The 25,832-nt window shown below is 36.5% G+C and overlaps 4 protein-coding genes and 1 long non-coding RNA gene across 9 annotated transcripts in view; 3 read left to right on the forward strand and 2 right to left on the reverse strand.

The window, feature by feature from the left end:
- The window catches only part of LOC145735726 (ras-related protein Rab-28-like), a 28,323-nt gene extending 21,273 nt beyond the window's left edge, over positions 1–7,050 (forward strand). Inside the window, exons 1-7 of one of the 3 annotated variants that reach the window (XM_081989765.1) lie at positions 43–175; positions 2,753–2,943; positions 3,732–3,882; positions 3,936–4,127; positions 4,231–4,366; positions 6,684–6,787; positions 6,839–7,050. In XM_081989765.1, the coding sequence (XP_081845891.1) occupies positions 3,808–3,882; positions 3,936–4,127; positions 4,231–4,366; positions 6,684–6,787; positions 6,839–7,036 (705 nt within the window). In that variant the 5' untranslated portion in view covers positions 43–175; positions 2,753–2,943; positions 3,732–3,807 and the 3' untranslated portion in view covers positions 7,037–7,050. Of the gene's footprint in view, positions 1–42; positions 176–2,752; positions 2,944–3,731; positions 3,883–3,935; positions 4,128–4,230; positions 4,367–6,683; positions 6,788–6,838 lie in introns of those variants that run through there. The other 2 variants (XM_081989755.1, XM_081989774.1) reach the window with 2 other exon arrangements.
- LOC145735814 (uncharacterized) lies at positions 1,399–2,724 on the reverse strand. Its single transcript, XR_014179766.1, has 3 exons — positions 1,878–2,724; positions 1,617–1,799; positions 1,399–1,558 (listed from the first exon to the last, which is right to left on the reverse strand). It is a non-coding gene; the product is annotated as an uncharacterized LOC145735814 (long non-coding RNA).
- On the reverse strand, positions 2,969–3,726 carry LOC145735779 (oxytocin-neurophysin 1-like). Its single transcript, XM_081989836.1, has 2 exons — positions 3,232–3,726; positions 2,969–3,176 (listed from the first exon to the last, which is right to left on the reverse strand). The coding sequence occupies exons 1-2, from the start codon at positions 3,596–3,598 to the stop codon at positions 3,043–3,045; spliced, it is 501 nt and encodes a 166-aa protein (XP_081845962.1). The 5' UTR covers positions 3,599–3,726; the 3' UTR covers positions 2,969–3,042.
- Positions 7,051–7,536: 486 nt separating the features above from the next.
- Positions 7,537–19,578, forward strand: LOC145735554 (carboxypeptidase D-like). 2 transcript variants are annotated; one of them, XM_081989532.1, is made up of 11 exons: positions 7,537–7,868; positions 11,105–11,325; positions 11,381–11,579; positions 11,637–11,770; positions 14,344–14,480; positions 14,539–14,726; positions 15,999–16,138; positions 16,200–16,355; positions 17,944–18,120; positions 18,179–18,271; positions 18,519–18,694. In XM_081989532.1, exons 2-11 carry the CDS (start codon positions 11,131–11,133, stop codon positions 18,624–18,626), a joined length of 1,527 nt encoding a protein of 508 aa, XP_081845658.1. In that variant the 5' UTR covers positions 7,537–7,868; positions 11,105–11,130; the 3' UTR covers positions 18,627–18,694. The 2 variants fall into 2 exon arrangements, with proteins under 2 accessions (XP_081845658.1, XP_081845649.1); XM_081989523.1 differs by lacking the exon at positions 18,519–18,694 and adding an exon at positions 18,983–19,578 and having other exon boundaries at positions 7,544–7,868.
- A 306-nt stretch (positions 19,579–19,884) lies between these two features.
- Positions 19,885–24,483, forward strand: MFS10 (major facilitator superfamily transporter 10). 2 transcript variants are annotated; one of them, XM_081989553.1, is made up of 8 exons: positions 19,885–20,228; positions 20,618–20,823; positions 20,879–21,112; positions 21,180–21,267; positions 21,428–21,801; positions 23,552–23,684; positions 23,739–23,980; positions 24,032–24,483. In XM_081989553.1, exons 1-8 carry the CDS (start codon positions 20,126–20,128, stop codon positions 24,167–24,169), a joined length of 1,518 nt encoding a protein of 505 aa, XP_081845679.1. In that variant the 5' UTR covers positions 19,885–20,125; the 3' UTR covers positions 24,170–24,483. The 2 variants fall into 2 exon arrangements, with proteins under 2 accessions (XP_081845679.1, XP_081845670.1); XM_081989544.1 differs by lacking the exon at positions 19,885–20,228 and adding an exon at positions 20,351–20,542.
- Positions 24,484–25,832: the final 1,349 nt, after the last annotated feature.

The following is a 25,832-nucleotide window of genomic DNA, read 5'->3' on the forward strand; positions in this document are numbered from 1 at the left end:
GCGCGAATAATGCTCGATCATGTCTATGGATCAATACCAACAGCAGAATAGCAGTGAGCAGAACGGAAAAAATGTGATGTGCGAACTTCTAAACCCCTAGACGCGCCCCCTAAAATGTATTGACCACCCAACTAGGCGTATGACTGGTTGTCTAACCTCAAGCTTGCCACGTATTGTAAGTTATCACGTGACATTTTTTTTATTGTGTTAAACCAAAAAAAACAATCAGTTTTTAGTTGGTAAAATAACGAAAAATGGATTAGAAAAAGTAAATTTAGTTAAAGTGTGGTTTAGACTGTGTTTTTTCACTGTTTTCAACTTGGCTTAAAGTATAAGGGCGCAAGTAGGGGTTAGTAAACAAAGTCTAAAGTTACCTGTCAGGGAGGTATGGTTCATTTTTTTTTCCCGTCATCAAGTGCTCCGCCATATTGAAATTTACGCACGTCGTTTATTACAAGCTAGGCTATCCATCTTTTTAATCACCTGTTTGGACGTTGCCGTATTGACAAATTCCTTCTTTAAACCTCACAATTTGTATCTTTCATTAAGCAATTATAAATGAAAATGAGAAAACATAATTGTTTTTAAAAAAAACCATTCTAAGAATCTCACATGTTTTGCATGCAATAAATGCTTTTTTTTTCGAAATCTGTATAATTCATCGGTCCGTTTATTACTGCAACCAACAATACACCAGGTTCACATCTGCTCGTGGAAGATGTGGCAACATAGAGCATAGTCCCAACTGACAGTCGGCTAAACATTTTGAGGTTATGAATTTTAAAAAGTTGAAAAACCGCAAAAACTACAAACAGAAGAAATAAAAACTTAATTTAGGATTGTTTAAGTTTATTAATTAGTGTTGTTATTGCGAGACCTTCGTAGAATTTAAGATTTTTCTTCACCAAACTGGAAAACTTACAACATTTGATGGTAAACAAAGGCGGAAAGTTCCAATCAAACTTTGGCTTGAGAACAACAACAACATTCAATTTAAATTATCTGGAAAGAACATCACAGATAGGTGCATTCAAACGAGTCATTAACAGCCCAATACCGACGTTTCAAGAATTATTCCATAAAATTTGCAAGAAAGAAAAGGCAATGTGTGTATCCTGGGGACTATTAAATCCTAAAGCAGTGTTTTAACTAAGGTGTTTTAAGAACTTGCTTCTTGGTTTTGTGATATAAATTGCTTATTTATTTCCTTTTGTAAATTTACCCAGCAGCATTAAATACATATCAATTTGGTTTTGTTGTGTGACTTATTTAACATGTTTTTACAATTTTAGTTCAATTTATTGTAAGAGCAGGTAGGTACCTCAGTTAAAGAAATTATCTAATTTTATGATTGTTTATGGAAAACTAGACTTCTTAGAAAAAAAAGAAACTTGAGTGTACTTTTTAAAGATTTTATTTGTATATTTCATAATGTGTAAATAATACAATTAAAATAGTAATTTAACCTACTATCTGATTGAAAAGTATTTAACAGTAGCACCATCTGTTTCTAGCCTTATAGTCAGAGAAGATAGGGCAAAATTTATAAGGGCTAATTCTGCAAAATAATTTGATCAAATTTATGTATTAAGTAACTTGTATCTTTCTAATATTACCTGAAACTTATTAGAAATTTGTTTTTTCAACACTCTGTATATGGATTTTGACAACACCATTATAACCATAGCTTCAAACACCTTTTGTTTAGAGTCTTTTAGAGCAATTGATAATGGGACTTTTTAAATTTGGACCCTTTTAAAGCATGATAAGCAAACTCCAGATTCGGCAAATAAAGGTACCTGAAACATAAGCTATTTAGTATTAGCAGCTCATTAATACCTCTACTAGAGTCCTTTTTATAGTATTAGGTAAATCACCTTGTTAGCTTCCGCTTAATACACCTTTACTCTATATCCATGTTTCTTTGAGAACCACTGGCTTGAATAAACTTGGTATTTGTAGTGTTCTTGTAAAAACTCTCCTTGGGAGTAAATACCTATATGAGCTGTTTCCTTGTGACAGTGTTTTCTATTAGAAAAGGCATCCTTTTCTGTTCCACAAACTCTAGTTCCTTCAGAATGTTTCACTGGGCCCCTTGATAGTTGTAAAGTGTATTAAAAAGGTGGCATTTTCAAAACTGACTACCGAAACACACACACATTATCTAGTCTCACACGTAGTATCGCAGTTAAATTGAAATACTCGTTAAAATATTGTAAAATTCACATCAAAAATAAAAAATTTCTCTTTGTTTACTTTTGGTCAACAATGGCGGCCGATTTTCCGAGCCTTGTCGTCCTGATTCATTGCCGACGTGACTAGATGACGTCAAAATTCTATCGCGCTCGGAACGCATGTAATAGACAAGAAAGGCAAATGATGACGTAACCGCCACGGGAAACAATGAACCATACATCAATTAGCATTTATGACAGTCACGTGACACTTCTGATTAATCACAGCGTTGCCAAACTTTTGTTACCCAGTACTTCAATGATTTGCTTTCACGTTTTTAACCTAAACAGTTTAAGTTAAATCGTTAAAACAGAATTTTTTGTTACTTTCACTAATTTGCAAAACTTAGACCACAAGCAGAAAACACAGTCTATTTAAGAAAATGTAAAAATCCAATAAAGCGTCGAAAAATCAAACAGTAGTTTGTAATTCGTACAGCTTTCAGCTTTTTTTGATTTCACATGTGAACTTAGCATTAGAACAGTATTTTTGTTAAAATATGCTGATTTTTCTTTAGGATCAAAATGGCACCAATGGATTACTCCAGATTAGTGGTTTCCACTGTTGTCAACTCTGTTCATTTAAAAACCCTAATGTTTGTATTGTTGGTGAAACGGTCATCGCCTTGGCGCTTTTATTGGAGATTTGAGCCGGACAACACACAATGATCTGACCGACCAGTTTGCACACACAAAAACTTACGATAAGGTAAGAAATATTAATAATACTAGAATTAAGTTGCATATTTTATTATTCCCTTCAACAAGCGTATCAGTATTCCGGTATCAAATTATTCTGGTGATTGATTCACTTAATCAGGCCTACATCTTCTGGTCTGTACCCCAGCAAGTTGATGAGTTCGAAAGTGTTACTGAGATCTTCTCCTACTAGTTTGTTTTTCGCGTCCTGCATCAAACACCCTCTATCCGCAAAACATGAGTCTGCAAAAAAAAAAACATTAACACTTTTAGCAAACTCTAAGGATAGAAATCATACCTTGACTGCAACACAACCCTTCGGCAGCGCATCTCCCGCTGTTTTTCCTGCAATTCATACTACCCGCAATACATGGTTCTGAATCGTGGAACATCCCATCGCGTCGACACCGTACGGTTTCTTGGGTGCCCAGGAGGCAGCCGAAAGGTCCGCAACATGTCCTGGGGCCGAAACACTGGCCAGCTCCACCAGGTCCGCAGCTGATGCATTGTTTAACGTTGCCAATCTCACCTAGTTCGCCGTATTTTGATCCAGACCGCTTACCACCTCTCGGACAGTTTGTTATCAGGCATCCAGTCACTAGATCGACTAAAAACAAAAGGGTAACTGCCACTAAGACTTTTGAGGTTGTTGTGGTGCTTGACATGTTGCGGTGTGTCTGTGTCTGGAATCGCGGTTGCCTGGCCCTTTTATACTTTACCACTGTCGCCTACTTAGCTTTACAATTTTGAATTTCATAAGCACGTTCCTATTTAAATGTGTATTTACATGCTTTTTAGATTCGGGCAATAATACTCACCCACTTAACCAGAAATGTGATTTTCCATATTGTATAAGCTGGTTCAACAATACAGAATGTCAGACACCGAAGAAGAACGTATCGAAAAGCAATTGAAATTGGTGGTTCTGGGGGAGGAAAACGTCGGTAAAGTAGGTATCTACGTAATTGAAACTGATCAACTAGTTAATCAACACAATTGAAGACCAGTCTAGTAAAACGATTTTGTTACGACGACTTTCAAAAAACGTACGTTTCCACAGTTGGAGCGGAATTTTACCGAAAGCGCATCGTTCTGAAAACTGAGGAAAATTCAGATTTAATTGCCCGAATGACGGACGTAAGCGGATCAGAACTGAACGGTCACATGTTGGCTACATATTTGTTTAAAGTTCACGTAAGATCCTTTTGACCTTAAGCCTTTACAAAGCCGAGTTAAACTGAAATGGGGTTGACTCGACTTACACAAAAACAACAACTTAACGGGAAGAATATTCCAGATTGTCGTGCTCGTGTATGACATATCGAACAAGGACAGTTTCGATTCTTTGATTGTCTGGTTAAGGAAAATCGATCTTATTATGGGTGGTAACACTGATGCCCGATCCGTTTGTATCGTCGTAGTTGGTAACAAAAGTAAGTCAAAATTAACTTTTATGAAACAGCACCCCTAGTAGACAATACTTTTGTCTGCTAGGGCTTATAATTGGCCGGTCAAGTCTTTTTTCATGGTTTTCAAACTAATTTCAAGTATCCAGTCTTGATAGTTAACTTATCAAACAAATTACCCTTAGACTTATGAATTGGCTTTTCAAGTGGGTTTTTATGGTTTTCAAACCAAATTGTGGACATGAAAAAAAAAACGTCACGGAAGGGAGATCAAGAGAAACACGTCAGAATCTGACAGTCCCTGTCATTGTTAGTTCTGTCACATTCTATCAACACCCACACAGATGTCGGCCATATTTGCTAGAGGATAAACTCCTTAATTTTAGTCTTTTTGCTTCAGAGGCCTCTGGCAATTCAAAATGGCTGCCAGAGGCCTCTGGCACGTTAAAAACAATTCATAGTAAGCTTAAGAAGGTTTCAGAGGCCTCTGGCAATACAAAATGGCTGCTAGAGGCTTCTGGCACGTTAAAAACAATTCATAGTAAGCTTAAGAAGGTTTCAGAGGCCTCTGGAATTACAAAATGGCTGCTAGAGGCTTCTGGCACGTAAAAACAATTCATAGTAAGCTTAAGAGGGTTTCAGAGGCCTCTGGCAATACAAAATGGCTGCTAGAGGCTTCTGGCACGTTAAAAACAATTCATAGTGAGCTTAAGAAGGTTTCAGAGGCCTCTGGCAATACAAAATGGCTGCCAAAGGCCTCTGGCACGTTAAAAACAATTCATAGTAAGCTTAAGAAGGTTTCAGAGGCCTCTGGCAATTCAAAATGGCTGTCAGAGGCCTCTGGCACGTTAAAAACAGTTTTAGTAAGCTTAAGAAGGTTTCAGAGGCCTCTGGTAATACAAAATGGCTGTCAGAGGCCTCTGGCACGTTAAAAACAATTCATAGTAAGCTTAAGAAGGTTTCAGAGGCCTCTGGCAATTCAAAATGGCTGTCAGAGGCCTCTGGCACGTTAAAAACAGTTTTAGTAAGCTTAAGAAGGTTCCAGAGGCCTCTGGCAATACAAAATGGCTGTCAGAGGCCTCTGGCACGTTAAAAACAATTCATAGTAAGCTTAAGAAGGTTTCAGAGGCCTCTGGCAATTCAAAATGGCTGCCAGAGGCCTCTGGCACGTTAAAAACAGTTTTAGTAAGCTTAAGAAGGTTTCAGAGGCCTCTGGCAATACAAAATGGCTGCTAGAGGCTTCTGGCACGTTAAAAACAATTCATAGTAAGCTTAAGAAGGTTTCAGAGGCCTCTGGCAATACAAAATGGCTGCTAGAGGCTTCTGGCTCGTTAAAAACAATTCATAGTAAGCTTAAGAGGGTTTCAGAGGCCTCTGGCAATACAAAATAGCTGCCAGAGGGCTCTGGCACGTTAAAAACAATTCATAGTAAGCTTAAGAGGGTTTCAGAGGCCTCTGGCAATACAAAATGGCTGCCAAAGGCCTCTGGCACGTTAAAAACAATTCATAGTAAGCTTAAGAAGGTTTCAGAGGCCTCTGGCAATTCAAAATGGCTGTCAGAGGCCTCTGGCACGTTAAAAACAGTTTTAGTAAGCTTAAGAAGGTTTCAGAGGCCTCTGGCAATACAAAATGGCTGCTAGAGGCCTCTGGCACGTTAAAAACAATTCATAGTAAGCTTAAGAAGGTTTCAGAGGCCTCTGGCAATACAAAATGGCTGCCAGAGGCCTCTGGCACGTTAAAAACAATTCATAGTAAGCTTAAGAAGGTTTCAGAGGCCTCTGGCAATACAAAATGGCTGCTAGAGGCTTCTGGCACGTTAAAAACAATTCATAGTAAGCTTAAGAAGGTTTCAGAGGCCTCTGGCAATACAAAATAGCTGCCAGAGGGCTCTGGCACGTTAAAAACAATTCATAGTTTGCTTATCTTTTTAGTATTTATAGAAGAAAAACTTTTTCCTTCGTCTACAAGTATATTAGTTCATTAACAGTTTAGAGAACGGATAAGTAGGCAATTGCCAACGGTTGAATCTATACAGAAATAGACCAATCACAGGCAATTTTTAGCGTGCAATATGAAATAGACCAATCACAGCTAATCTTGAACGTAAACATAATAACTCTTCGGATTGTCATCCTCACTGACAGTTGGCATCAAAACATTGCATTTTGGCTTATGTTTTGTTTTCAGGAATATAGCATGTACTCAATTATTAGTTACTCTTTTTTTCTCTTATATGACGGCGCCCATTTAAACTGTCAATAACGTCATTCTGCAATGTGATCTATACTATTACAAAAGTGTCCACTTAATGAAAACATAAAAATGAGACAAACACATTTTTTAGGTGATTTGGAGCATAAAAGAGCCGTAGCCCGTGCCGTAACCGACAGTTTCGTGCACGACAACAAACTGTACAGTTACCACGTGTCGGCGAAAAATGGTGAAAATGTGCGTTAAAACGCACTAAATTTGTGCTAAATTTAATGCGTTAACTTTCAGGTCGATGCCACTTTCGCCGACATAATTGCCAGGTATTTGAATTTGCCGCCCAATTGTTTGGAAGTGGGCAGACAGCCGCCCGTGATTAGGGCGGAATTGATCCCGTACACTCCGCCCGAAAGTGATGGAAAATCGAAATATCCTACTTTAAAAATTAAACGTGCTAAAAAGGAAAGTCAAGCGTGCGCCATACAATAAAATATGGTATACAATTTAAAGTGCGTTATTTATTATTTTAATTTACTTTTTGGTTCTAGTAAAAAAAAAAACGTAATTGTAGTAGTAAAAATAACCAGAACGAACTTTGCTTTAAAATTCAATGAGCGCTTTCAGCGTTTAAGCGTTTTTTAGTTTGACGGATACGCCATTTTTGAACATTTCTTTAAATACGATTGCAGCGGCGAAGTGGTTAAACAGCGAAACACTTTTAACCACATCCTTACTATTTGTATCTTTTGTGTGAATAACATACACTTGTGTAGAGGGGATCGATTTAGACTAAAAGTATTGGCTACGGATTGCATTTTACGGAATTACCCATACAGCAGTATAGTCCGGGCAGACGCGGACAGTTCGCAATCAAATCAATCGCTTTTTGGTTTTAACTTTGCCTGTGACATCTCTCAAAAATGCCGTGTTGCCAAATGGATACTATTTAACAAGATTTTGTTCAGTTTTGTACGTGCAACTATTCGAGTTGAAAGCAAATTTTAACCGGACTACAAAGAGCGCAGTCCATCCATCCGTGTGTATTGGTGAGCAGCAACGGTACAAGTTCATTGCAGGTGAAATTAAGACCATATTCCATTGGGTATCGACTCATGGGGCCGGAATCGTGAGAAAGCTGCGACGGATTCGGAGAAGTTGAAGAGAGAAAACAGTGTCGGCCCGATTTCCTCAACGGCGTGCAGTAAAAAGTGAAAGAAGCCAGTTTCAGTTGTATCCGTCTCAGTTTCGGTGAGATTTTTCCGCGACCTTACACCAAATGCCCTATTGAAGCCCTTGTTTGTGTCGCTGTCCCAAAAACCTGGTAAGTAATCGATATTTTTAAAACAATATCACTCTAAAATATGTACATCGAGGAAAATTAGGGCATCCACCTAACTGTACTTTGGTTTTATTGGATACGTGACAATTTGGTGATTTAACAACTAATACATACAGTTATAAAGACCTCGAAACTGCTTTAAATACTTTTTTAATTAGAATTTTAGTTGCAACCAAACAAAAAGGTAATTACAGCATAAACAATAAATATTCCAAGAATGACCGAGAACTTTACGTTATAATGTGTTTTTCATTGCCAACAGCATTTTTTCTAAGGTTATCTTTAAAACAAGAAATTTACACGTAAAATGTGGCTAAATTATTCAATATTTTACCACATAAAATGTCTCTCTACACCGACAATTTTCACCTGGGGCAGAGGAGTCGTGGTCTAATAATTTTCCTAAATAGTCCCGTTAATTTTCTCTTGTAATGTGTTAAATGTGTGAAAAGTGAAATTGCACTTTCGCAAGCGTCAATTATAAAAACCATCTGGCATATTATGTGAGTTTGGTCAACAAGTAAACAAAATTGCCCAATTTGGCTCTGTTCAATAATTTGGTGTTTAGCAACCGAAAGGCTGATAAACTTGACACTAAAATTAATATTACAAAATTCCTGCCTAACGTTTTGTAACTGATTTTAAGAAAAAAACATTGTTACAATGTAAATACTTTTCAGTAGAAATTACTTATACAGAGTGGTCCAGTTTTAAATGTCAATAATTCACCAATCCATAGCCAATTAAAAAATAAGTTGACATTCATTATGTCATTTTCCTGAAAAGTGCTTCCTAAGGAAAATACAGTCTTTCAAATTTCTGTTTAAAAAATTGTTTTTTTTGTCATAACTGTCAGACTGTTAGAGCAATATTGATCAAATTTGGAACAAGCACTTTATTACACGTTATTACGGTCAAAGAACCAAAACCTGAACCTAACCCAACTTAAAAATTGTCTTGGAAACGGAAAATTCACTTAAGAAGTTTAAAAAATATTATTGTAGCCAGTTTTCATAGTTTCCAGACAAACTAAAAGACTTTAGTTTTAAAAATTGAATTAGAAAAGATAAAAATTTCAGAAGCTTAAAAATTGTGTTTGTAACCAGTTTTCATGCAAATCGAGAGACTTTAATACTGAAAATTGACTTGTAGACATAAAAACTACTTTTTCAAGAATTTGTTACTACAAATTCATACATTTAAACCTTAAAAATTGACTTGAACCCCAAAATGTGACTGAACTAATGAAAAGTGACATCAGAAGCTTAAAATTTGCATTTGGAGTAAGTTTTCATAATTTTAAGACAAATTTCAATATTTTAGTCTTGAAAATAGTCTTAGATGCAGGACATTGACATTAGATTCATGAAAATTGTCTTGAAAACTAACTTTTCGTGCTTTTTACTTTGCTTTTCATTTTCTTCGAATTCTGGACTATTTTTAGTGCTTTAAAACTGCTTTCAGCTTGGAAAATCGACTTTCAAGACTATCTTCACCAAGTTATTGAGATAGCAAACTTAAAAAACAATTTTTACATTCTTCATAGACTTAAAATAGCATTTCAAGCTTCGTCACTATTAAATCGACTTCTAGACACCTCAGTGCTAAAAATTCGGGTATTTCTTAATAAACTAGACTGTTTTTAGTGTTTTAAGGCAGTTTTCAGTGCCTCAAATCGAGTTTCAAGACTATCTTTACAAAGTTTTTGACTTATCAGGCCTAAAAGCCAGTTTGTCCACTGACCATAGTTTTGAAAATGTTATTTCAAGCTTCTTCACTATTAAATTGACTTCTACAATCATAGGTGCAATAAATTGTAGCATCCCTAAGAAATTCAGACTGTTTTTAGTGCTTTTTAAGACTGAAAAATAAAGTTTAAGACTATTTCCAAAAGTCAAGTTTCTTCAGTAATAAAAGTAAAAAATTTTGGTACCAAATGCTACAATAATAGTCTTGAGAACTAATTTTTAGAAATAAAATAGTCCGAAAATTTAATTTACTTCTAGACTTGTTGTCCAGTCCAGAAAATTGAGTTGTACACCAATTAAAGTCTTGAAAATATACTTTTGGACTCTCTTTAGTCCTAGTAAAGTCAGTTCTAGCATTAAAAGTCAACTTGTATATTATTTTTAGTAGTAAAAAATGAGTTTCATGCACAATACAATCTTTGTCTTGATTTCCGGACTTTTTTTAGTTCATGAATGCCAGTTTCAGACACTCAACCAGGATGGCAGTCTGAGAAAGCGAATCATAAGACCATTCCTAGTAGTAAAAAAGTTTTCAGACTATTCAGTACAAATTTGGACTTTCACAAGTCTCGGATGTTCAGTTTTAAACTATAAAACGATTTTTTAAATTGAAATTTGGAGGACTGTATCTTCCTTAGGAAAGGTTTTTCAGAAAAATGACATAATGCATGTCAACTTATTTTTTGATTGGCTATCAAATGGTGAATTATTGACACTTAAAACTGGACCACCCGGTATAGAATAAGGGTAAGTCTAACATGTGCACCAATCGCAGCTCAGTCGATAGTTTGTGATTGGTTAAGCGTGCTTCAGAAGTGACATGTGTCAGAATGGTTGGAACTAATGTGTGACGTCATTTGACAATTGGCTATAAAAAACATATCACTCGGCCTGTGCATGACAGCACAACCCTTAATAAGTTTGATTATTTGTATGATTAATACGTCCAATCATAATTCAAAATATGGCTAAAATTTTTGACACTCATTAGTAATGCCTTTAAAGGTTAGCTTTGATTTTTTCGAAATTTTCCAACTTAATGCTATAAAAAATACAGTGGCCAAATCTGGGTCTTATTCACACCAATTATACTGTGAGCTAGAATAAGGTAAATTGCTGCAATTTCGTTTTTATATAGAGACAACGACAAGCATGGTCAACATGATTGTTAACGTTGAAAAGGAAGCCAATTAAACCTGAAACAAGTTTGACCGACCTAAAGCATTAAGCCAGTGGGTCAAGGACGGAAAAAATCACTTCCTATTCTCGTTATCAATATACCATAATGACTGTCGAGCTCCGAATAAAGAGACATAAACTATATGCGACCTTTTTTTATAAATTGTACTCAAAGAAAATAATATCATCTACTACACTACTAGGAACTAGGAAATTATATAACATAATATTCCTGTCTAATACAACATAGCTATTCTAAATTCTAAGTTTGTGTGGGATTTTATATTGCAGCGCCCTCAACGGTACATATACAAACTATGATGAGAGTACCGTACTGTCACGCCATCTTGTTGGCTGTCTTTACATTAGTCCAGTCTGGTGAAGTACCGAGCAATTTCAACCAAGCCCATTTAACGTCAAGTTTTCAAGTGGCTGACGATTCGGTGGTGTTTCCTGATGATGTCCCATCCAACGTCAAAACTTTGAATGCGTCCCAAATCAGACGAGTGGCGGTAAATTATTGCGATTGGTATAATGGTCTGTAGCCGTAATAGTTTTTTTTTTAAGGTTGGAGATCCTGCAAACCAGGCCGAGTTAAGGCATTACGCCACTAGCGCCAACTTAAACCTGGACCAGCAATATGCGGAACCGTACAAAATCGACTACAAGTACCACAGATTCGATCAGATGACTCAGTTTTTACGACAAACCACTGCCCGTTATCCGTCCCTGACTGCGCTTTATTCGATAGGAAAATCCGTAAAAGGTTATCTAAAATTTACACACAGTTTGGTTTTTTTGTGTGACATTAGGACTGTTTTAGGACGGGACTTATGGGTTATGGTAGTGTCAGCTTCACCTTACGAACACATGATTGGTAAACCAGACGTAAAGTACATTGGTAATATCCATGGCAACGAGGCTGTCAGTCGCGAGTTGCTGTTACAGCTAATCCATGTAAGATAATGTTTATTCAGGCCTGTTCGCAGAGGCAATACATAATTTTTTTCCTACTAAAAATCAGAGAAATTTCGACTCTTATTGGTTGAAGGCTAGTAACCAATAGCTGATATTTCTATTGTGATTGTGGATTATCTCTGCGAACAAACCTTAAAGCTCCGTTCTCATGTATCCGGAATTATAACGGAGCGCGGGGTGCGGAAATGTACTCAACAACAACTGTACTCAATTTGGTAGTGTTGTTTTAGGTTAGTGGATAGGAAATTTAATGAGGATTCCAAAAAAGTGCTTAAAACTGTCATTTTCTCACTCCAAGTGAGTTTAACAGACGATTTTGTCGCTGACTGTGTTTTCAAACTTTGGCAGCACTTTTCTCCCTGACCGTACCGAATTTAGTGATATTTTTTTAGGCTACTGGATAGGAAATTTAATGAGGATTCCTAAAATGTGCTTAAAACTGTCATTTTCACACCACAAATGGGTTTTACAGGCAATTTTGTCCTTGACTGTCCTTTCAAACTGTGTTTCTAGCAGTTCAAATTTTGACACTGTTTTTCTAACTGACTATACTCGACTTTTTAGTGTTTTTTTAGACTATTGGATAGGAAATTTAATGAGGATTCCAAAAATGTGCTTAAAACAGTCATTTTCACACTACAAGTGGGATTTACAGGCGATTTTGTCCTTGACTGTTCTTTCAAACTGTGTTTCTGTTAGTTCAAACTTTGACACTGTTTTTCTCTCTGACTGTACTCAATTTGGTAGTGTTTTTTTAGGTTAGTGGATAGGAAATTTAATGAGGATTGCAAAAATGTGCTTAAAACTATCATTTTCACACCACAAATGGGTTTTACAGACGATTTTGTCCTTTACTGTCCTTTCAAACTGTGTTTCTAGAAGTTCAAATTTGACACTGTTTTTCTAACTGACTATACTCGATTTTTTAGTGTTTTTATAGACTATTGGATAGGAAATTTAATAAGGATTCCAAAAATGTGCTTAAAACAGTCATTTTCACACTACAAGTGGGTTTTACAGGCGATTTTGTCCTTGACTGTTCTTTCAAACTGTGTTTCTAGCAGTTCAAATTTTGACACTGTTTTTCTAATTGACTGTACTCGATTTTTTAGTGTTTTTTTAGGTTAGTGGATAGGAAATTTAATGAGGATTCCAAAAGTGTTCTTAAAACTGTCATTTTCTCACTCCAAGTGAGTTTAACAGACGATTTTGTCGCTGACTGTGTTTTCAAACTTTGGCAGCACTTTTCTCCCTGACTGTACCGAATTTAATGATATTTTTTTAGGCTACTGGATAGGAAATTTAATAAGGATTCCAAAAATGTGCTTAAATCTGTCATTTTCACACTACAAGTGGGTTTTACAGGCGATTTTGTCCTTTACTGTTCTTTCAAACTGTGTTTCTAGCAGTTCAAATTTTGACACTGTTTTTCTAACTGACTGTACTCGATTTGGTAGTGTTTTTTTAGGTTAGTAGATAGGAAATTTAATGAGGATTCCAAAAATGTGCTTAAAACTGTCATTTTCACACCACAAATAGGTTTTACAGGCGATTTTGTCCTTGACTGTCCTTTCAAACTGTGTTTCTAACAATTCAAACTTTGACACCATTTTTCACCATGACTGTACCGATATGTTTTTTGTTTTTTTTTGGCTATTGAATAGGAAATTTAATGAGGATTCCAAAAATGTACTTAAATCAAACATTTTCTTACTAGAAGTGGGTTTCACCAGCGATTTTGTCCCTGACTGTCCTTCCAAACTGTGTTTCTTTTAGTTCAAAATTTGACACTGCTTTTCTCCCAGACTGTACCACATTTTATACGGTTTTCCAAGTAACTGAATAGGAAATTTAACGAGGATTCCAAAAATGTGCTTAAAACTGTCATTTTCTCATTCCAAGTGGGTTTTACAGGCGATTTTGTCTCTGACTGTCTTTTCAAACTGTGTTTCTGGCAGTTCAAACTTTGACACTGTTTTTCCAACTGACTATACTCGATTTTTAAGTGTTTTTTTAGGTTAGTAGATAGGAAACTTAATAAGGATTCCAAAAATGTGGATAAAACTGTTATTTTCTCACTCCAAGTGAGTTTAACAGACGATTTTGTCGCTGACTGTCTTTTCAAACTGTGTTTCTGGCAGTTCAAACTTTGACAGCGCTTTTCTCTCTGACTGTACCGAATACCTATTGTTTTCATTCGATTGGCAATCTGAAGCCAAGCCTTCTTCAAGGCATTATTATCCTTGTGTTGAGGGTGCTTAGAATCCTACAAAATGGGGTAACTTTGGACAAAATCAATTAGCGTAGTGTTAAAATCGTTTTCGTTCATCTCCACGGACATATTTGCTTTGCTGTTTCTGTTTTGTTTTCTGTCCCTGTCATGATTACGACGTTTACGCGCGGAAAATATCAAAATATGCAATCCGGTCCGGATAGACGGACAGAACGCTGATTGGCTGAACGATTTTCCGCTGTCCGCATTCCGCGAATGTTCCGCATTCATGTGAACCAAGCTTAAGTCTCTAACTTACTGACAACTGTTGAATTTCAAGTACTTAGTGACCAGCTACAATACTGACGCCTATATTAAGTGGTTGCTGGACAACACCAGGATTCACATTATGCCGTCAATGAACCCGGACGGGTTCGAAGTGTCCAAAGAGGGCACCTGTGACGGTGCTCAAGGAAGGTCAGCGTGGTTCTCTCTGTATACGAATGACGTCGTATACTTAATGATGAAATTGTAGGTACAACTCGCAAGGTTTCGACTTGAACCGAAACTTCCCCGACTACTTCAAACAGAACAATAAACGACCCCAACCAGAAACCGAAGCGGTCAAAGAGTGGATCAAAAAGATTCAGTTTGTGTTGTCGGGCAGTCTACACGGTGGGGCGCTAGTTGCCAGTTACCCCTTCGATAACAGCCCCAATTCGCGTAAGTGTAAACCTTGAAAAAGGGTGGTTTGGCATTTTTTGTAATAATAATTTGTAAGTGGTTCACGCTGCTCTCTAATAAGGAGTGTGTGTATCTGCCGCTTTGTGTTCTAGTAAGTCCAACGAAAATGGTATTATGGTGTCTTATATTCTAAATTTCCTAACGCTATAGGAAATGACACTAATAAGCCACAGTGAACTTGACAAACGACTCTGGTTCTTTTGTTTTTACAGCCCACTGCATATTTGTAAATCGAGATTATTACATTTAGATTTTGACAGTTCAACACTCGATATAGGTATAATAAAATTAAATTTTTTTTCAAGCGATCTAAAATAAGCCTATTGTGTACCTGTACTGCCGGCGTAGAAAGGCTATTTCATATCCTGGGAGGTAAAAAAATAATGTCCAGAACTTGATCCAGACTAAAAGCGTTGCATTTAGAAAAAAGCAGATGAAATTAATGCAGCACTTACTTTGCTTTGATTGGCTTGTCAGGCTTGGCTCTGCAATACAATCCTTTCATGTTCTTATTCTGAAATACAGTTTTCCTGAAGGTGTCAGGGCTAAATTTGTGATCAAATTCAAAATCAACAAACGCACTGACACAAAAAGACAAAAACTGATTGACACAACACGGCTAATACGATAACAACACGAAGCTATTTCCAAAGTTGTCTAACAGAGGGCGTATCATGGCTGTCTAGCGTCATCTGTCGATTACGGTAACGCGCTCCGAATTTACACGGAACGCGGTTCTTGAAAATAGGCTTTCAAAAATGTTATCGGCCATTTGCTCTGGTTTTCTGACTTCAAATCTCCGTTGTTCTATGAGAATGATATTTTTTCAGTAACCGTTATATATGTATATTTACCAGTCCGAATTAATCGGTTAACCTGGTTAGGAAACGATACACATCCTATGTTTACCTTATTACGCTTTCACTGTGTCATCTGTCAAAAATGGTGATGTCCATGGCACACTAATTCAAAATTACTACTAATTGCGTTGTTGTATTGTCAAATAAAGTTTCAGTGAAGCCGTAAAGCGACCTAAATCGCCGAAATGAGTGATAGTGATAAAATAAGTTGTACACCACCTGCTTTAGCAGCAATAGATTTTGTGCAAAATTAGAGTTTGATTAGAAAAGAAAAACATCTGGCAAAGCAGGGGCGTTTAACGTCAATCTCGTTAGTGTCGTTTTCTATTACACCACTTGAATTTGGGACACCATGTACCGTAACCGTACACTAACTGGGTGTTTTTAACAGTGTTTACAACGTACACACACTCCCCGTCACTGACTCCGGACGATGACGTGTTCAAACACCTGGCATTGACCTATTCAACCAACCACGCTAAAATGAGCAAGGGCGTGTCGTGCCAGACATCGCAAACCTCCTTTAGAAGGGTAAGTTACCTTGAAAAACTTTTATATTAACACGAAATAACTTGAATTTACTCTTTTCTAGGGAATCACCAACGGAGCCGAATGGTATCCACTCATTGGTGGAATGCAGGATTACAACTATGTTTGGTACGGTTGTATGGAAATTACCTTGGAGATATCTTGCTGTAAATATCCCCCTGCCTATGAGTTGCCCAAGTATTGGGAGGATAATCGTGTGGTACGTTACAGCTTTGATCCCTATTTTATCTATCAATTAAGTTACATACAGGTGTGGTAAATCCAAAACCGACCATAGGAAAATCGTGTAACGGACAGAGAAACGTACATTATTGCATGCGCGGGACTAAGACAGAAAACGAAAAAAATATCAAGTAGGCCATATTTTTAGCGCGCTGTTGCCAAACGCCGTAAGTAAGTTTGTCGAGGGTATTGAATACTTACGGCGTGACACTGTTTTTCTAACTGACTATACTCGATTTTTTAGTGTTTTTATAGACTATTGGATAGGAAATTTAATAAGGATTCCAAAAATGTGCTTAAAACAGTCATTTTCACACTACAAGTGGGTTTTACAGGCGATTTTGTCCTTGACTGTCCTTTCAAACTGTGTTTCTAGCAGTTCAAATTTTGACACTGTTTTTCTAACTGACTGTACTCGATTTTTTAGTGTTTTTTTAGACTATTGGATAGGAAATTTAATAGGGATTCCAAAAATGTGCTTAAATCTGTCATTTTCACACTACAAGTGGGTTTTACAGGCGATTTTGTCCTTTACTGTTCTTTCAAACTGTGTTTCTAGCAGTTCAAATTTTGACACTGTTTTTCTAACTGACTGTACTCGATTTGGTAGTGTTTTTTTAGGTTAGTAGATAGGAAATTTAATGAGGATTCCAAAAATGTGCTTAAAACTGTCATTTTCACACCACAAATAGGTTTTACAGGCGATTTTGTCCTTGACTGTCCTTTCAAACTGTGTTTCTAACAATTCAAACTTTGACACCATTTTTCACCATGACTGTACCGATATGTTTTTTGTTTTTTTTTGGCTATTGAATAGGAAATTTAATGAGGATTCCAAAAATGTACTTAAATCAAACATTTTCTTACTAGAAGTGGGTTTCACCAGCGATTTTGTCCCTGACTGTCCTTCCAAACTGTGTTTCTTTTAGTTCAAAATTTGACACTGCTTTTCTCCCAGACTGTACCACATTTTATACGGTTTTCCAAGTAACTGAATAGGAAATTTAACGAGGATTCCAAAAATGTGCTTAAAACTGTCATTTTCTCATTCCAAGTGGGTTTTACAGGCGATTTTGTCTCTGACTGTCCTTTCAAACTGTGTTTCTGGCAGTTCAAACTTTGATACTGTTTTTCTAATTGACTATACTCGATTTTTTAGTGTTTTTTTAGGTTAGTAGATAGGAAACTTAATAAGGATTCCAAAAATGTTTGTCGAGGGTATTGAATACTTACGGCGTTTGGCAGCAGCGCGCTAAAAATATGGCCTACTTGATATTTTTTTCGTTTTCTATCTTAGTCCCGCGTATGCAATAATGTACGTTTCTCTGTCCGTTACTAAATTCGTCACATGTTTCACTGACGTCATTCCTCAGTGAAACATGTGACGAATTTATGAGTCAAACTGTTTGATCTCACATATCAAATCAAATCACGTGGCAAACTACTGGCTCTATTGAGCCTCAACTGGAACTGAAAGTTTACTAGTGTTCACCTCAACTTATTCTGCATTATCTTCCTTTAAAGGCTTGATATTTTATACGTAATGACTTAAAACTTTATTTTAGGCTTTGATAAAATTCCTTTCCGAGGCGCATAGAGGCGTGCAAGGCTTTGTGTTTGACGAGGCTGGCAACCCCGTAGAAAAGGCCTCATTGAAAATCAAGTCGAGGGACGTGGGTTTCCAAACAACCAAATACGGCGAATTTTGGCGAATTCTACTGCCCGGAGTGTATAAACTTGAGGTAAACAGGAAAAAGTTGCTTTCTACTAGCAGTGTGGCAACAGTGTACTTGATTATAGGTTTACGCGGACGGTTTCGTTCCGAGAGAACTGGAATTTATGGTGGTCGACGATCATCCCACTCAGTTAAACGTCACTTTACATGCGGCCAAGGTAGGTTAGGTTAGGTTAGACAACAAAACACTGAAAAACTTGTTAATAAAATAAAGCTATTGGATTGGATGAATTGGAAGTCAGCGACTACTATTTCGTTTTATCTTGTTAACATTTGAACTGTTATATATTTAATTTGAATTTTGACAGTTTAAGTTTGTTTGTGTCAAATGTGAAACATGTATATAAAAGACAAATGTGGTGGAGGGTGACACAGTATGTACATTAGAGCACGTATTTTTTTCAGAGGTGGCAGCACTTTCGACGACCCGTTACGAATCCGCCAAAACCTTTATTACAGCTGGACGGGCTGCCACCCAGTAAAGGGGCTTTAAACTTTCCGCAGAACAGATAGAAAGTCTTTTGTAAATATTCTTCTCTACCTGGTATAGGTCGCTAGTTTGCGTACTGTGATTTGTTCCTGTAAGTTTATTATTTTCTAAGCTGGTGTAGGAAATAGGGCCAACCATTAAGTTACTCTGATAGAGGTTTAGAAATGCTAAAAATACCCTTAAAATATACAGTTTAATTGTATTTGCTTAAATCCGAGCACAAGTTCGTATAGTTTCTGATGGGTCAAGTGAAAGCTGCTTTTTTTAACCAATCAGATCATCTTAATTAAAATTAATGGTTGGCCTAATGCATTAGTACATATTTTGCAATTGCATTTGAACGTATTATCAAACTCATTTAATTTTACGCGATTTTTAGAGAAAAGATGGATTTCACTACAGGCCAGTGCCCAGTTTCAATCGTGGACCGTACGCTCCACCCCACCAGCTAGTACCACAAGAAAGTGGCATATTCTCATCTATCACGAATGGCCTTTCCAACGTATTCAGTTATTTCGGTTAATTTAATGTTGTACTGGTTTGATAGTACTAGATTATAGGGTAGGTGTAGGTTTCGAGAGCAATAATAAGCAATACGTGTGGTCTCCACCAAAGCCGTTAATTGTGATAGAACGTAGTGTAGTTGATCATGGTGATCAATTTTGGAGAAGTTTTTGAGTACAAATAAAGTATTAACGATGTGAGCATAAAGCAGTTTTCACACGCAATTTCTCAAGCTTAAAATTATCAATTTAAATTAGATGATTAGTGAACGTAATGTAAATGTAACTTCAATTTAATTAACTTATTATTATATAGCCCCGTGCACTATTCTAGATAATATTTAATATTATAAAGTGTTGATTAGCTAGTAAACTCTTTCAGTACTGATTTGTTCGACTAATGGTAGTAAAACTAGTTACTAAGGAAGTTTATTGTTATTTAATTTATTTTAATAAATAGGAAAAAATCGCATTTATGGAATTCTAGCTGTAAACAACCAAAACGCATACTGAACCCGGACTAGGAGGTAATTGACACATCACATGACACCACGTTTACAAAATTACACGAAAGTCACGTGACCGTGAAATCATATCGCATTTAGATCTGATGAAGTCACAAATCAAAAGAAAACGACCTTAAAACTCTGCTTGAAATAATAATATATAATTTAAACATTTTCCTATTATAATAATAGCTTATTTTGGTGAAAAACTGGGATTGTTTTTTTTAACAGATGACAGGGCGGTTTCTAAAGTCCACTGACAGATGACAGGATCAAAACAAAAACACAGCTGATTCACTGCAACAGCCCACAATCAAAATTAAAAACATCGAAAAATATTTGATAACTTGGTTTATCTACATTTACTACACATAACATAATATGTAAACTGTTCTTTGTGGGTCAGTGTAGCGTTCAATGGAAAAGTTTTGTCCGCTTATGAATCAATCGTAGCAAATGGCAAGACAATAGAAAGGTTGGAGATTTCATTGTTTGTGGTGTTTGAGCTCAGTTATGTATAATCCAAGTAGGGACGACACTATTAACGAATGTGATAGTGACAATGATAGTTTTTACGAAGATGAGGACGAGACTACGCGGATTATACCACCTTCAGGTAACCCTGCTCAACAAATTTTATCAAAACTGTTAGTTTTGTCAGCTAATCCCCTATAATCCGTTACTCAGCCTTAATACTATTTTATCTTTGTAAATTGTCAGTATATCAATTAATACCAGTTAAAACCCTGAAACTGTTTAGTCAACCATAAAAATTAGCTTACTACAGCTTGTGACCCATTGGCTTAAACACGACAAGTGAGACCATGCCGTCCAGTAGAAAAAAAACACTGAAAAAAGGTTTTGAAAAGCTAAACACTATCAGCAAGTATGTTTTTGATTGTCAAGACAAATATGAACAATTTGATAGAGGTAAATCTGTGTCCCCTTGCTTGTTCATGACTTTTGGTGATTTGGTAACTAGAAGCCTGTTAACCTAAATTTCAGTTGAAGACACCAAAGCCTTCATCAAATCCAGGCACATTTTGGGAATCCTCGGTTTTCTGGGTTTTGCCAATGTGTATGCAATGCGCGTTAACCTGTCTGTTGCTATAGTGGCCATGGTGAACGAAACAACGCCCATAGTACCCAACAGCAACAATACTTTTGACCACTGTCCAGCGCCCAACGTCACAAACTCAACAACACCCTCTGTACTGTACTTGCAGCACTATAATAAACCACAAGTATTGAATGTGACAGTTTTAGGGTGGCGAATTTGACTGGGATGCCAGAACTCAAGGAATCGTTTTGGGTTCGTTTTTTTATGGGTACGTGCTCACGCAAGTGCCAGGCGGACGTTTGGCCGAGATGTTTGGTGGCAAAATGGTCTATGGATTGGGAGTGCTGATAACTGCCATTTTTACGATGTTAAGTCCCATAGCGGCCAGGACAAATTTTACCCTTTTTATTATTGTTAGGATTTTAGAGGGAATGGGAGAGGTTAGTTTTTTTTTTTCAGATTTTTTCCCTTAATGTATAACTAAAGTGGGAAATTGTAATTTGTTAGGGAGTGACTTTTCCTTCAATGCATGCAATGTTGGCTAAATGGATTCCACCATTGGAAATGAGCAAATTTGGTGCATATGTTTATGCCGGTAAGAACTTGAATAATTGGTTAAATATATCATTTAGTTAATAAAAGAAAGTCAAGGATAATAAGATAATTAACTGTTAATTTAGGTCACATGCAAACTGTCATATCTGTCAAGATCACTGGTTTTTCTTACTTGTATAACTAAATTGTTATTGCTTTAGGTACAAATTTTGGAACTATCATATCACTGCCACTGTCAGGCTGGTTGTGTTCACTAAAATTATGGGGCGGCTGGCCTTTGTCTTTTTACCTATTTGGTGCTCTGGGAGTGGTGTGGTTCGTGTTTTGGATGTTGCTAGTGTACGATTCCCCCTCTACACATCCGCGAATCGATCGTCAAGAGCAGGCCTATATTTTGGCCAGCGTGGGGCCTCAAGACGAGGACAGAAGATCGGTGCCATGGGGCAAAATGCTTACTTGTTTGCCGCTCTGGGCTATTTTGGTGACGCAATGCGGCAATTCTTGGGCTTTTTACACTCTGTTGACTGAATTGCCCACTTATATGGCGCATATTTTACATTTTGATATTGAAGCGGTGAGTTTAATTCAAAATATGTAATATTATCTGACAGTCAAAAGATTGCCTTGTAAGTCAAAGTCTTAAATTCGTTTTATTAAGAGTATCATTACCAGGGATGTAAAAGGGGTAATTTTTGAGTCGGAAAATTTGGAAAATTTCCTTTTTTGGAAATTACCGGAAAGATACTTCATGCCTAAATGAAAATTTTTCTTGATAGGGAAAACAACCTGTCAACGTTGTCATTGTTATTATCAAACTTATCATGCATTCTAATGAGATAATTTAAGACATCTAATCGCCATTTGCACCGTCGTACTTTAAGCATAACTTAAGTAAGTGTGGTTCAGAGTGTGCCTTTTTTCACCTGTACTGTCACAGTCTGACCCACACTTAAATTAAGCTCGGCTTACAAAACGACGGTGCAAAACGGGGGTAAATGATTAAAAGTACATTAAACTATATTTGAATTGATATTGGATTGTTGTACAATTAATTAAAAAACGAATTATTTTTGAATTTTTCCAATTTTTTCCGGAAACTTTCTGAAAAATGTTGTATACCTAACCTCAACACTTTTCAAAGTAATATGAATTTAAAAAAATATATTTATTAATTTATCCTTTCTGGACAACACATTCCCGGTATAAAAGCTTTAATCTTTCGGTAGCGTGACATTTCTACTATACATGGTATACGGGGTGATCAAAAGACAATTTCAAGGGCTACAAATTGGTATATTGCACCACCCTGTAACTGTCAAAATAACAGAGTTATGGACTGTCACTGTAAAAACTGTCAAAATCAAACAACTCAGTTTTAATAGTAAATAATTCACTTATTCGACGTTTTAGGTAAAAACGCTATACCGGGTGGTCAAAAGAGAATTTCAAGGGCTACAAATTGGTATATTGAACCACCCTGTAACTGTCAAAATAACCCAGTTATTAAAAATACAATGGAGTAGTTTACAGGGTGATTCAATGAATTTTTAACATCCTTGTAACTTGTTTAATTTACTTTATTCCTAGATAATCCATCAGTATACAGGGTGTCCCAAATTGAGCAACAAACCACCATTTTACTTGATGTAAAATGTTTGTATCAATATTCAATTGTTTTTGCTCCTAGAGCTTTTGACCACTCTCCTCGAAAGCAGAAATTTCCAATTTGAGCGAAATTTTGGTTCACTTTTCCAGAAAATCTCGCTTATTTGAAAAACCCTGTATAAACACACCGTATAACAAAAGAAAGCTAATGAACGGGGCTATCATGTGACGTTGAGCGGGCACGACTATGTTGTCCCGTTTAGCCGCTAGAGGGCGTCCAAAGTTGACTCTCGTTTTTTGCAGTTTTTGCTCAATTTCTCAGGAACGTTTCAGGTTAGAGGTCTGAAATTAAAAACTAAAATTGTCAAGAAATTTCAAGTAAACATTTTTTATTTTCCAAATTAACCTCAACTGCCTAAATAGCCTTCCAGTTAATAGTACAGAAATGTAAAAAACTTATTTATTATTGATTATTTTTGAATTTTCATATATTACCAATTTTTTCTGAAAATTACCGAAATCTTTCTGGAAAAATTTCCATAAATTTAATTTTCCGGGAATTTTACATCTCTGATCATTACTGGCCTTAGTAGGCGAAACTCGAATAACGATATACGTAGGTCCTTCGGGAACTGCTTAATTTAAGTTGAATGCAACTTTCTAAAAAATTACTAATACTAGTAATATATGCAACGTATTAAATTATTGTATTTGTTTAGAATTCGGTCCTGTCTGCCATTCCTTACCTGACTAGCTGGGTGGCTGGCATATTTTTCAGCATTCTAGCCGATTGGCTTCTGCTCAAAGGTTACATTACGCAGTCTTTGTCGTACAAAGTATGGAATTCCGTGGGTAAGGCGTGTTTCTCTATCCAACTACCGTTTTACTGTGATTGACTGATTGCAGCTTCAGTCATTCCTTCGTTGGGTTTGTTGGGCGTGGCGTACGTGGGCTGTGACAAAGTGGCCGCGCAGCTGCTATTGGCCATTCCTGGAGCGTTCGGTGGCGCTCAGTACGCCGGCAACCAAATGAACCACATCGCACTGAGCCCGAAATACGCTGGTACCATGTACGGCATTACCAATGCCGTGTCAAACATTTGCGGCTTTATGGCGCCCTACGTGACCGGTTTGCTTATAAGCGGAAGAGTGAGAGTTACATAACAACAGTGGATTTGTTGGAAATGTTTTGGTTTGCAGGAAACACTAGGCCAATGGCGGATGGTGTTTTATTTGGCGGCCGGTATTAACATAGGTGCGAATCTCTTCTACGTGGCATTTTCCAGTGCTAAAGAGGTGCCCTGGTCCAGATCGTCTAGGCCAAGCTCACATAACTGACAGGCGCTTTACTTGGCCATGGTGGTCGAGGCTTAAAACTTGACACGTGATACTCCCAACATGGTCAGGGTTAAATTGTATTGTATAGAGACTTATTGATATTTAAGTTATCCCTTAGAAAGTTATTTTCCAGTTTAGCAGAATTTCTCTAGTTGTTTAAGTACCACTCAGGCTCAGGTAGGTCTGCGTTTCTGATGAAGGAAATTGTGATCTTAGGACAAGCATATAATCTTTATGTTTTAAGGTAAAACCAAATGTTATTTTCATGTAAAAAGAAATATTTACATTCATGTAAAAAATGAGTATTTTATTATTTTGTGAATTTTTTTTTCTTTGCCTTGCCAAGAATGTGAAGCTAGGTTTGAAAGAATTCAGAAAATCTAAAAATTGGTTTTTTGACAGTTATGTCAAAAAGTGTTAAATACAAAAGTTTTTTAACTTTATCTATATTAATTGAAATTAATTTCTACTTATTTATGATTTCAGTTTAATTTTTTTTAAATATTTGTATTGGCGTTTCAACTGGAGATCGCAGCGCCAGTTGAACTAAAATCGGGCAACCGAGTTCCTAACCTAACATTATAAATAATATGACACTGGCCACCGCCCTCTGTACAAGAAAGCCAAAAAGGTGCATGCCAAAAATTCCAATATGGCCGAAATAGTGGTTGACAGTTTGTATTGTGGAAATTGAGTTTTTCGATGATTAAATTAATTTTTAAAGTTTAAAGTCAAGACTTGGGATTACTTGCCAAAGTAATTGTTGTTTATATGTTTATTGTTCTAGTGAAAGTGTAGTTTGTGTTCATTTTATTGTGTTATCACTATTGTTATTGTTCCTTCATTGTTCTATAATTTGTTGTTGGTTTTTTAACTTAAATTTTATTGCCTCTACAATATGCCGTCCACTGGTTGTTTGCCAAATTTCTAAAAGCAATTTGGTGAAAGGCCCAAAAGTGTCAGTCTTTTACTTTCCAAAAGACCCTGCTCAAACCCAACAGTGGTTGAAAGCTTTGAAATGGAATGATTTTACTTCAACACAATACTCAGTGGTAAGTACAATATGCTTTCTCATTCAGTAAACTTATTGCCTCTTACATACATAGGTATGTGAGTTACATTTTGAGGCCGCCTGCATTTTGAGAGCAACAAAGGTTTACTCTGAAAAAACAGGACAGCTTTTAGAAGTTCCATTGGCACATTTACATTTTAAAAGAAAGGTCTTGGTAATAATATAAAACCCATTTACCAGTTTTGCTTTCCTAGCTTCAAGGATTTCTAAATTTTCTTTGATTGAGCAGTTTTCACATTAGTTTGTTGTACTTTCCAGGACAAAAGGTTCTAACCAAACTTGCTTTGGCTGGACTTTATTGGGTATAAAAAGCCATATCTATACATATCTGGATCAGGAATGAAGCGTTCTTTCATTTTTCCCTCACAACTTCTAATCAACTACACGAAAAAATAAAAAAAAAACATATTTTCTACTGCATCTGCATAAGTTTGTGTACAAAACAAAAACCGCTAACGCCGCCATTAAAAGTGACATTTTCGGCTTTCTAGTATAGAGGGCGGTGGTATCGAGGAGATGAATTTAGGTGCATTGTGGGAAAATGTCATCAATATGGCGGCTTTTCACTTAACTTAAATCGGAGAAATAACC

This window comes from Ips typographus, linkage group LG1 (assembly GCF_016097725.1).
Source record: "Ips typographus isolate SLU linkage group LG1, UJ_Ityp_2.0, whole genome shotgun sequence".
In the NCBI taxonomy this organism is placed as follows: Eukaryota; Metazoa; Arthropoda; class Insecta; order Coleoptera; family Curculionidae; genus Ips; species Ips typographus.